Source organism: Brachyistius frenatus, unplaced genomic scaffold, assembly GCF_029030835.1.
Source record: "Brachyistius frenatus isolate BFR_SWC_R1_liver_20210118 unplaced genomic scaffold, ASM2903083v1 Contig_196, whole genome shotgun sequence".
In the NCBI taxonomy this organism is placed as follows: Eukaryota; Metazoa; Chordata; class Actinopteri; family Embiotocidae; genus Brachyistius; species Brachyistius frenatus.
The window spans coordinates 266891-279379 of record NW_027210795.1 but is presented as its reverse complement, the minus strand read 5'-3'; the positions used below and the strand labels follow the sequence as shown (position 1 = coordinate 279379).

The 12489-nt window shown below is 43.1% G+C and overlaps 1 protein-coding gene across 1 annotated transcript in view; it reads left to right on the top strand.

The window, feature by feature from the left end:
• LOC138632848 (ryanodine receptor 3-like) overlaps window positions 1-12489 on the top strand; it is a 92729-nt gene that overhangs the window by 33855 nt on the left and 46385 nt on the right. Inside the window, exons 15-26 of the mRNA XM_069718698.1 lie at window positions 44-179; window positions 1552-1647; window positions 1940-2058; window positions 3302-3435; window positions 4192-4433; window positions 4875-5067; window positions 6560-6776; window positions 6874-6978; window positions 8961-9064; window positions 9757-9840; window positions 11107-11266; window positions 12091-12238. Of these exons, the coding sequence (XP_069574799.1) occupies window positions 44-179; window positions 1552-1647; window positions 1940-2058; window positions 3302-3435; window positions 4192-4433; window positions 4875-5067; window positions 6560-6776; window positions 6874-6978; window positions 8961-9064; window positions 9757-9840; window positions 11107-11266; window positions 12091-12238 (1738 nt within the window). The remainder of the gene's footprint in view (window positions 1-43; window positions 180-1551; window positions 1648-1939; window positions 2059-3301; window positions 3436-4191; window positions 4434-4874; window positions 5068-6559; window positions 6777-6873; window positions 6979-8960; window positions 9065-9756; window positions 9841-11106; window positions 11267-12090; window positions 12239-12489) is intronic.

Sequence of the window (12489 nt, the reverse complement as noted above, 5' to 3'; positions counted from 1 at the left end):
TGTTTGTGGTGAAATGTGTTGGGTTCCCGTGCGTTCCCTTTAGGGCATGCTGACTCTGGTGTCCAACTGCATCGACCGTCTGAACGTCTACAACAGCGCGGCCCACTTCGGGGAGTGTGCCGGGTCTGAGGCCGGAGCCGCCTGGAAGGACATCCTCAACCTGCTGTACGAGCTGCTGGGTAAGAGAGTGGTCTCTCTCACACACACACACACACACACACACACACACACACACACACACACACACACACACACACACACACACACACACACACACACACACACACACACACACACACACACACACACACACACACACAGATGCACCCATTGTTGGAGGATGTGGCCCACGCTGCAACCAAAGAGCTTTCCAGTTTATGTGATGTGCTTCCAGGGCATCGGTCCAACAAGATCAGCTGACGCACACACCCACACGCACCCATACGCACACACACACACACACACACACACACACACACACACACACACACACACACACACACACACACACACACACACACACACACACACACACACACACACACACACACACACACACACACACACACACACACACACACACACACACACACACTTTTGAGTGTCCCCAGTTTGCTTTTTAGCTGTTGAGTGTCAATTTTCATCACTGTCTGTGGCTGTTTTCTGTTTTGTTTACTTGTTCTTGCTGTGCTCTTTTTGTTCCCATAGCCCAATGTCATCAGCAGAAATCACTTTAACCTCTTGTACCGCTACCATATGCTCTCGTCAGATACAGACGTATCTCACTAAACTGACCTAGCAGGGAAAAATATGTATTTTCTTTGCGCTCCCTCTCTGTCTGCATATAGTGCTGTCTCCGATCTGATGAGTACAGTGTTTGTCTTGAACACTCCTTCAACCAGCTGTCACATAAAAGATGCGTTTCTGAGCAGAAAATTGTGAGCAGGCACGATTCTCTTCCTGTCGTGGTTTAGATATATTCGCCCATGTTCTTAAGGAGAATCTGGATAGCCCATATGCGAAGTTTATCTTTCATCTTGCCACACTAAAAGCCCCTCTGCCCTCCAATAATGTCCTTCACGCTCTTATTTACACTGATTTCACCTCCTGGCTCGTATTAGTGTTCCAGCCACGTCTCCTTGTTCCCCCGTTCCCTCCTCCACACACCTGGTCCAGCGCAGCGCTAAGTGGATTTGGGATGCCTCCCTCCTTTTTTCTCTTCCTGTCTGCATTGGATGACCCTGTCTTTTCTTTGTTTTTTTTTTTTGATAGGACATATGTGGGCGTGCTTGTCTGTGTTTCTGTCTTTTCTGTCCTTGTGTCAGTCCCTCCTTCTCTCTTAGGCGTCTTCAAAAATTAATATGTATTAGGGTGTCAAAGCAGGACCTCCTTTTAACTGGCTTTGGGCATGAATTTAAGGTGTCCACCTTTGGGTGACATTGCTTTGCTGTTACGCAAGACAAGCACTAAAAGTCATCCATCAAACCAACAAAAACACTGTATTGATTCGTATGAAATATGACTCATGCGCACTCTTTTCATGCCCTGCAGCGGCATTAATCCGAGGGAACCGGAACAACTGCACCCAGTTCTCCAACAACTTGGACTGGCTGGTGAGCAAGCTGGAGAGACTGGAGTCTTCCTCAGGTACACTCATTAGCATTCCCACATACTGAGTCTCCAGTGAAAGCGATTCATTGTAAGATAGCTATTGTGAGATATCACAAATTACCTTCCTTTGACAGCAGTCCTCAACAGAGACAAGATGACCCTGCTGGATGTGCCGCTGCTTCTTGAATGCATTGTGAAGAATGAACCGGTAGCACTCGGTGTTCTCTGTTGGTCCACGTGGACCGAATGCCCCTTTGACGAGTGTCCTCTGGTGTGTCTTTCCCTTTCTGCGACTGTTGACTAATTGATTAATTTTGCGGCTCTGCAGGCATCCTGGAAGTTCTGCACTGCATTCTAATTGAGAGCCCAGAGGCGCTCAACATCATCCAGAGAGGACACATTAAGTCCATCATATCGCTGCTCTACAAGCATGGACGCAACCACAAGGTGAGCAGTGCTCACTGCTGCGGTCAAGTGTTAATGCTGCTGCATGATAGATGACACGTCTGGGCTGTGTTTTCAGGGAGACCGTTGTGCCGTGGGCCCACGTTGTAAATAAAGGTGAACATAAGTTTGAAGTCTTGGTGAAAACAAAACAGTGGATGGAAACGGCAAATTAGTTGAAGATAGTGAAGTTAGATGTTCTTTCAATCGGTTTGAACCAGAAATAGCTTTATTAGCCCACAGCTGCACTTTCAGATTACAAAAATACTCTTGACCAAAAAAAAAAAAAAAAAAAAAAAAAAAAAAAAATCAATTTTTATTTTATGGATTATTTTCCGAGTTATGTTGCTTCAATTTGCAAAGTATTTTTCGACCACTCCGTTTGGAGTCTGCATCTGAAAGCACTCCGTATGGAGGGCCAGTTGGAGGGCTACATGACCACTGCCCCTCCATCCCTGAAAAAAATGGGACACCCTACCCTATGTGTTTGGGGGTTTGGATTGGGCCTTAGATGTTGTCTGGACCTTTTTGGTCAAGCAAGAAAGCAAACAGCAATCGATGCAACTGTGTTCTGCTTGCTTATCTTGCACCCAGTCATCTCCAGTTCTTTCCTCATTAGGCTCTCCGAAAAGACTCACTTGATGCACATTTATTTCCATAACTGTTCCCTTTGGGCCCCTTCGTCACCTCTTCTCCTCCTTAGCGACTAATTGATTGTGCTTCACTTCTACCAGCATCCAAACTTCCATCCTCGACAGAAGGTTCCTGGGGGTTTGGCTGCAGTGTGTCCTATCATGAATCAGTCTGTTTCACAGTGAAATGAGATCAGGGGCAGACAGTCAGCTGGCCTGGCTCATAAATCAGCATGAATGTATCATTTTACAGGGGAAGCAGGAGGAAAAAGGTCAGTGATAAAGTGGAGGTGCCCTGGCTTGTCACCCGTGGCTGAGCTTCCCGGCTCATTTAATTCTACGGCTTTGTTAAGCTATATCAAAGGGATATTATTGAACATGTTTTTGCCCCCAATAAGCATCGCAAAGTGATTATGCAGGAGTTGCACATAAAGACGCTGTCCCCAGAGCAGCAACCTGGACAGTGATTAGGGACGAAGATAATTAGTCATTTCTGGAGAGGTATTGATTAATATCCAGGGTTTAATAGGGAAAATGCTTGAGAGCTGTTGTTGTGAACTTCCACTCGAGGTGTTGCTTATTATCCTCCCGGGCGCGTCCGCCTTCTCTTTTAGATTCTGGACGTGCTGTGCTCTCTGTGTGTGTGTAACGGTGTGGCTGTGCGAACCAATCAGAACCTCATCTGCGATCACCTGCTGCCCAAGAGAGATCTGCTGCTGCAAACCCAGCTGGTCAACGATGTCCAGAGGTGAGAGAGTCGTCTGTGCTGCATGCCGTCGTCCAGCATCACTCTGAGTAAAGGCTTGCCCAATCAAAAGCAATTAACAATATAAACACAATGTCAGCGTAGCAATGAGCTCGATGTGTAAAGTCACACGTGTGACAATTATTACTTGCGGTAACTGTGTTAAAACAAGTCATTTCTGGAAATAGATTTTGTGGTTCAACCCCGTTTTATTGTATCGATATGAAAATCTTTGCCGTGTAAATATTCAGTGTAACAGCGGGCTATAAATCTGAATTTACAAACTGCTGGATTAAGTCGCTCGTGAGCTCCAACCATTTTCATTGTGTGCGATTACAGTGACATTACAGTCTGTGAAGCATGTAATTGGCTGAACACGCTGCACACCTATAACTGAATGCCTAATAGGAACATTGAACATGTGAGCCATGACACGACAGTTCAAGCGATGTGCTCAGATCTCCTATTTTTCTTCAACTTTTTGTAATTTGTTAAAAGAACAAGAAAATAAGAAGAAAATAAAAGAATTTCAGTGACATTTTATATGTTTCTTCTGTTTTTCTTATCACCAGGGAAGTGATCATTTATTACTAATGACCCAAAACAAATGCAATGGATGCAAATTGAATTATCTTGTCCTTAAGATACATTTTTTTCATTTGTCTTAAGTGAAATAATGGATATTACAACTGAATATCTGAGAGGATCTTACTTGCTCTGAGGTACATTTAATAATTTCACATCTCATTTCTTTGCCAGCATGAGACCGAACATCTTCCTGGGGGTGAGCGAGGGCTCCGCTCAGTATAAGAAGTGGTACTACGAGCTGATGATCGACCAGGTGGACCACTTCGTGACCAGCGAGCCCTCCCACCTGAGAGTGGGCTGGGCCAACACTAAAGGATACGCCCCCTACCCTGGAGGAGGAGAGGGCTGGGGGGGCAACGGAGTCGGGGATGACCTCTACTCGTACGGTTTTGATGGACTCCACCTCTGGTCAGGTGGGTAGGAGGAGGAAAATTAATGTTTTTCTGTGTGTGTGTGTGTGTGTGGCGCTGATATCATAATAAGCTAACATATGAAAGATGACTGGTAACCCTGGGCAACAGCCAGGTTGCGTCTAGACATCCCTGCTAGGATGAGCTCCTTGCCCAGAGTGTGTGTAGCTGTGTGTGTGTGTGTGTGTGTGTGTGTGTGTGTGTGTGTGTGTGTGTGTGTGTGTGTGTGTGTGTGTGTGTGTGTGTGTGTGTGTGTGTGTGTGTGTGTGTGTGTGTGTGTGTGTGTGTGTGTGTGTGTGTGTGTGTGAGAGAGAGATATCCGTGCCAGCATCACTCACTGGGTCATATTTCACATAACTGTGTGTGTGTGTGTGTGTGTGTGTGTGTGTGTGTGTGTGTGTGTGTGTGTGTGTGTGTGTGTGTGTGTGTGTGTGTGCTGAGCAGGTCGTATCCCACGGGCGGTTGCGTCCATGAACCAGCACATCTTGACCTCGGAGGATGTGGTGAGCTGCTGTCTGGACCTCGGAGCGCCGAGCATCTCGTTCAGGATCAACGGACAGCCCGTCCAAGGCATGTTTGAAAATTTCAACACAGACGGGCTCTTCTTCCCCGTCGTCAGCTTCTCCGCGGGGGTCAAGTGAGTGTTTATTTGTTTCTCCTTTTGTGTTGTCGGAGATTAACGCCCTGAATTCCTCGATGATGAATGAGCTTTACACATAAGCAGAGACAGATGAGACAGACACGTCACCGCCTGCGTGAAATCCATCTAATCCACCTACTCATTCTGCTTCAAAATGCGTTACTCCTCAAGGCTTTTAGATTGGACACGGGTAAAACAAAAAACAAAAACAAAACTTTTCCTCTGTTGCCATGGTGACCACATATCGTGTGATTGACAAGACTTTGAAATGGAATTTCAAGCTCCAGCAGTTTTCCCATGATTCCATGATCGACTGTGACTTCGAAGAGCGCGGCAGCATTTTTTTGCAGCTTTCACTCTGCGACAATTTGACCAAGTACAATCAAAAGCAGTGTCATGTAAGCCAATCGGAGAGAGAATTCATTTCACACCACCTGGCGAAAATTAATTCTCCAAAAGTAATACTACATTGCACAGGGTGTAAAGAGTTGCGTGTGATTGAGTTCACTCATCTCCTGTGATTTGTTTCATCTTTACTGGTAAAAGGAAAGAAAAACGTTCTGCAAAACTTGTGACATTTACCAGCCTCATTGTTCCCCCAACATGTATATAATCTACAGAAGAGAATTTTACTTAACAGTGTGTATTATTTGTGTATATATATATATATATATATATATATATCTTCTTCTGAACTGTGTTTAAACTCTCAGAAATCTCAGCGTGAATGTTTTTCAGATAGTTTGTTTTGACGGGTTGTTCATCTGCTCTCCTTCTCACTCCCCAGTTTAGTATTTCCAGTTATGTTTTTTTTTTTATGTACTGCAGTCCTTGTTGCTATTAACTCCCCTGTTGGCCTCGGGAGTGTCCAGACAACCGTATACACAATGTTCCATAATTATCTAAATGAACAAAAATCAAACCTGATTTACAGAGTTACAAGATTGCCCAGCTCAATTTACTGGCACTAATGTTGGTCATTTCATATGCAAAGTGCCACCTCATGAGCACTTTTGAGTGGGCGAGACACCTCCGAGCTTGTACTTGAAACTGACCCAGTGAACAGGGTGAACATCTTCATGAATTTAAACTTGCCAGGAAATGACAGCTTCACATCTTCACCGCTTCAATAATTGAAGGCTGCAGTCAGAATGGATTTGGTTGCGTCACCACTACTACTTGAGGAGCTATTTTGGGCAGCCTCAGGAGAGCCTCTTCACAGTGATGGCCTGAGACGGGTTTTTTTTCACTCCGAGCTAAACTTGTCCCTGTTAGAGCAGAGGCTGGAACTGATTGAAGGGGATTATGAAGAGGAAAAGTAGTTATGTTTAGCTGGTGCTTGGTCTTCCTTTCACAGCTGTCTCTTTCATTAATATTTCCTGTTTTATCATTGATTGATTAAACATATTTATATTTACATCTTGGCCTTTTATTGTGTAGAATTAAACAATAAGCCAAACAAAATGACCCAACATCTTTCCCTCGTTAGGGTACGCTTCCTGTTGGGTGGCCGACACGGCGACTTTAAGTTCCTTCCTCCATCAAGTTACGCTCCGTGTTACGAGGCTCTGCTACCCAAAGAGAAAATGAAGGTGGAGCCAGTGAAAGAGTACAAGAGAGATGTGGAAGGAGTCCGAGATCTGCTGGGCACCACCCAGTTCATGTCTCAGGCCTCCTTCATCCCCACACCTGTGGAAACCAGCCAGGTGAGCTCACGGGAGGAGCCGAGAATCACATTTCACAAATAAACTTCTTGCAATTGAACTGTTTTATTTGCTCAATTTGCTGATTTTTTTTTTTCAGATTGTCATGCCACCTCATTTGGAGAAGGTTCGGGACAAGCTGGCTGAGAACATCCATGAACTGTGGGGCATGAATAAGATTGAGCTGGGATGGTCATACGGCAAGGTGAGAACCAGGCGGGTCGTTACTCCGCTTACATAATTCTCTTACAGCGAGATCATCACTCAAGAGCAAAAGATAAAAACCAAAAAGCACAAGTCATACATTTTGCCTTGTTTGTGGAGAAATAAACACAACAATTACACATTTTTCTCAATGAATTTATGTTAAAAGTCAGCTTGAAGTGCATTAGTCGTTAGTCGTATTAGAATCTAACCATCACAAAAGCCTGTTCGTCATCTTGCTTTCTCTTTTATAATTTGCTGTTCACACCAAAAAGAGGGTAAGTGGAAAGAACGCTCTCATTTTCCATGTTCAGTGCTTTTTCATACCACTCATTTAGATGCTTCATTCCAGTTTGTTTGTAGGCAACAAAGTCATTGTGTCTGTGTTTTAGTATAAGTCATGAATAACAAACTATTGTCACTCAAGAGCAGAACGAGATGTTTCGGCAATTTTCAGCGCAGCGATAAACCAAATGGAACGTCTCTGTTTTAATTGCCTGCATTTAGTTTTGTCTTCTTTTGAAAGACGAGCCGATGGGGTTTTCTAATTGATTCTTGAAAGAACATCCTCCAGATGTAACCCCAAACCAAATCTCACCATCAAACTTCAAAACGCAGGGCTAGAACCTGCTGTGAATCCTAAACTGATCGAGAGGCCTTATATATTCAAAGCAGGTAATAATTACACATCTTTTCTATTGATTTTAAAGGCGTAGATTGAGATTTGCATGTGAGAGTTAGATGAGGAGATTAATACAACTCTCGTATCTCTGCACTAACGGAGAAGCTAAAGTGAGAAGGTGATTATCTTAGCATGAAGACAGGAAACTAAAGATAATGGTTTTCCTGGTTCTGTCCAAAGGCAACAAAATCAGCGCAATGTCAGCTCTAAAGTTCACTAATAAACAATCAGTATCTTGTAAAACAAAATGCTGTAGTTTTTACAGAGGGTTATACAGTATATTTTAAAGGGCCACCAAAATATTGATAATTCCTCACTTTTGTCTGCAAAAGACTCATCGATGAATTTCTGGTTTATTGTACGTTAGCCACAGAATAATGCCAAAGTGTCCTGTTTTGCTCTTAAGGGAACAAGTAACAAAACCAACAACAATTTAGAACACAGCTCTTATGTTTATAATACAAAATGAGAATCCTCCCTCCATTACAAATACCTTTTTAAACAAGCCTTCCTTTATATATAAAGATACCTTTAAAGTGTTTTTTGTTTTTTTTTTTACTTGGTGGTAAAGCATGTTGATGTAGTTAATTACTAGTTAATTGACAGTTACTGTGATGTGCAGGTGTCATTCATTGTATTTTGTTCCACCAGCAGTCTCAGTAGATGTCCTTCTGCAGACGGAATAAGCAGTAACAGTCTGTTATTTACATCTGGTTGCATTTAAACACCCTTTTCATTTCTTGTTTGTTCCACAAATACAATACAATGAGGAAGACCTGTCAGAGAAGCGATATCCCATAGTTCTTGTACTATTCACAAAAGAGCTGGCTGGTGTTCATTGGCCCACAGCTGCATATCTATACACAGCCCTGCATGTTTTCTTGGGAAACATCCACCATTGCCATGCCACCTCCTCTGAGCAGGTTTGGCAAAGGGATTATTTGGTATAAAGTGCAGCCTCGAGACGCGTTACACCTCTCGCTCTGTATTCCAGCTGTACACCTTTCTATCTCCCCCAAGAAAACATGCTCTTTGTTCCTCTTTCATAACATGTTCACTAGAGTAGACTGTCTTATCACGGCAACCAGTAGTGCCCTCTACCTAAACCACATGCCCGCCCCCCTCGTTAGTTCACAATGACATTGACTTACAAGGCTGTGTATTTCATATGCACATGTATTTATAGAGAAAACTTCCCCATGTGATGTACATATAGTGTAAATGGAGTTATTAATGAGCGCTGGTGAAAGCAATAGAATAAGGTCGATATATATTTTCTGGGACTCTTCTTTTTCTCACAGATAAGGGATGATAATAAGCGGCAGCATCCGTGCCTGGTGGATTTCTCCAAGCTGCCAGAGACGGAAAAGAACTACAATTTGCAGATGTCAACAGAAACTCTCAAGTATGTCGAGCTTTAAGGGTGGATTTTCTCCACCGTCTATGCTTTTAATTTTGAAGACATGAAAGAGTGTTGGAAAGGCTCAAGAGAAGAAACACAGACAATATTTATTTTTATTTTTATTTGCATTAAACCATTGTTTGTTAGCATTTGCATTGCAAACATGACTGGATTTAGACATTAGTTTTATCAGTTCCACTATTGTGGTTCACTGACAGTCTGTGATACTTGTTCACTTGTCTTTGCACCACACAACATTTGCTCATAACCGTCCCAGTGAAGCTCTTTATAAGTGCTTTACATAAATGCTGTTTAAAATGATAAAGGAGAACATGAAGGTGTGCAGCGATTAATCTTGATCTGCTGCGATGGAAGACACGACTGGGTGACACTGATGAGTTTCTGAGTGACATCAAACTCATTTTTACCGTCACCTCGTCCTCTCTCAAGGTGTGAGGAAAATTTATCAAATTGACTTCACACCCAGTTCATTCCTCTGGGTATTGTTTGTCCCTTTCCTCCTACCGGATTAAGACATGCACAATTGAACCCATCACTGCTCTGTTTGACCACTTCCAGCTCCTCTACTGTTACCGGCGGACCTGCCTGTACTGTCAAATCACGAGTAATGTTGAGGTGTGGATTGAAGCTCGGCCCCTTGTCTCACAGTTATTTTTATTTTTTTCCTCCCACAGGACCCTGCTGGCGTTGGGTTGTCGTGTAGTTCAAGTGAATCCGAACGCTGAGGAATCCCTCAAAAAGATAAAACTCCCGAAGAAGTAAGTGAGCATGCAAACACACATTTCTTATTTAACGTAGTGCAGTTCAGATTATGTGTTATAGATTATCGGTGTACAGTAAAAACTGTTAATTGAAGCAAATAAGATCATCACAGTACAGTAAGCCTGACATGAAACGTTTCATCAAAACATCTAAACCCAGTCAGTGATCGTCGGAAAATGTCTGCTCACATGACAAAGCAAGACTTGGTAAAAATCCTTGTACTGTATATGGCTGAAACACTTCAAGGCTTTTCATTTGAAATGAGAGCTTTTCATTTCATTCGGCCGGGGATGAGCGGCAGCAGGAACGCGGCCGCTGTACAGGAGTGGAGTGGTGAAGAGGGAGCTGAGCTGTAAGAGAAAAGCTCTCTATTTACCAGTATATATCCCTGCTCTCTCCTGTGGTCATGAACCATCGGTAATGGCCGAAAGCAAAATATCGTGGATACAAGCTACTGAAATGAGTTTCCTTTGCGGGGTGGTGAGCCTCGCTCTCATAAAAGACTGACGAAGTTCAGCCATGCAGAAAGAACTCAAAGTAGAGCTGCTACCGCTCTGCTTTGAGGGGAGTTGAAGTGGCTCAGGCAGGTTTTTTTAGGATGCAGCTCGTCCGCCTCCTGTTGGAAGTCTAACTGGGACGAGACCCTGAGGTCATCCCACGACCTGCCAGAGAGATTGTTGTTGTGTTCATTACATACTTCCCTTAGTGCACTAACAAATAGTGCTCTTACAAGTTAGATCTCCTACTTGTGTAGTGCAGGGATTTTAAACAGGGTAATGTTGTTTCACGCTAGCGTTGTGCACTGACCGGAAACACCCTCAGCCTGTGAACACATCACCCACCAAAATATCTAATTATTAGATTATTTCACCCAGAAATAAACATGTTTTTGTTCCCACTGTTTAACACGCTCAATAAACACACTGATGGCTTCAGTCCAGCAGCAACAGTGAAACAGCTGAATCTTCCCCGGACGCCTTAATTTGAAAATTCTTTACGTCTGTGGTCCCTCTATGTAGTAAAGATGGCGACTGTTGAGTCCAGCATTTTAAACTACTTTTTTCTTCTTTTTTCATTCTCATCCTGATACTCTGCATGTTTCTGGATATTTGCTGTTTCCATCCTGTGTGTAAAACCATAAAGATTTCCATCAGGCTGTTAATACGGGTCAACTAGTCCTGGTGGATTTACTTCCTGCTATTGTAGATCCATAACAGAAGGAAAATGAATTCTTTTTTTTCCATGATCTTTTTCTCCTGTAGCTACATGATGTCCAATGGTTATAAGCCATCCCCTCTGGACCTGTCTGACATCAAACTGACTCCAGGTCAGGAACTGTTGGTGGACAAACTAGCGGAGAATGCACACAATGTGTGGGCCAAGGACCGCATCAAACAGGGATGGACGTACGGCATTCAGCAGGTAGGCTCTCATGCATTTATGTACACGGTATCTAAAAAGGCGTGTTTATCTTCTGTTTCCAGATGTTTTTTTTGGTTCAGAAGATGTGTGCTTTGATGCAATATAAAATCATTTATTTCCTATAGCAAACAAGTTTATGATTATTTATTTATATCATATATCAAGAATTACTTGATGCATCATGAAAAAATATTACTGAACGTAATCATCTTCCTTCATCAGGCTCATCCTTTTATTCTTATTCCATAAATAATGTGGGGAACAAAAGCTGTTTCCAGAATGCAATCAACGCAACATTTATTTTTCATTTGTCGCCATTTTAAACTTTACAGCTCATGTCACGGCTCGCTGAAGAGTTGTCGTTGACAACTTGAGACCAAATAACTGACCAGTGCCGGACGCTTTTCAATTATGCCCTTCAGTGATACCAGATAAAAAAATGTTTTTTAAAAAGTTATGCAAGTCTAAACGAACAACCTGCACCCTGCATAAACAATTTAAGATTTAAAAGTATGCTCCACAAATCTGCTTAAGTAGCACTAATACTTCCATGATTGTGCCGCGGCCCCCAGTGGGAGTAAAGCTAAAGGAAATGACACAGAAAGAACTAGAGGAAGTGATGAGCAGCAATAATCCAATGGCAATAAATGGCCAATTAACTTCTCAATTACTGGGATTGACAGCACGGTCGTAACAAACACCACAGATGTAGGACTGAGCCGGCTCCCTGGAGTCATCCTATAACTGATGAGATAAACACGGGTTGTTGGGGAAAGCTTTTCAGCAAGTGGTTGCATAACATTTTCTGCCTCTTCTCTGTGCAGGATCTGAAGAGTAAGCGTAACCCCCGCCTGGTTCCTTATGTTCTGCTGGATGAGAGGACCAAGAAGTCGAACAGGGACAGCCTGCGGGAGGCTATTCGCACTCTGATTGGCTACGGATACAACATCGAGCCCTCAGACCAGGAAAGCGGTACGTTTCAGCTGTGGAAGTACGGCTATGAAAATGCACGGAAGTTGAAATTATACCGTGCGTGATAAAAAGGCTGCGTAGAAAGAATAAGGATAAAACATTATGTCCTGGCTGAATTTTCCAGTACAGATCTGGCAATCTGTCTCCTTCAGTTTACAGTGAAGGAGAACAGGGGTGTGTAATAGTTGCCTTAAACTGCACCAGCTGTTTATTTTTTTGTTTTTTCTCAAATATTCTCTGATCTGACACCG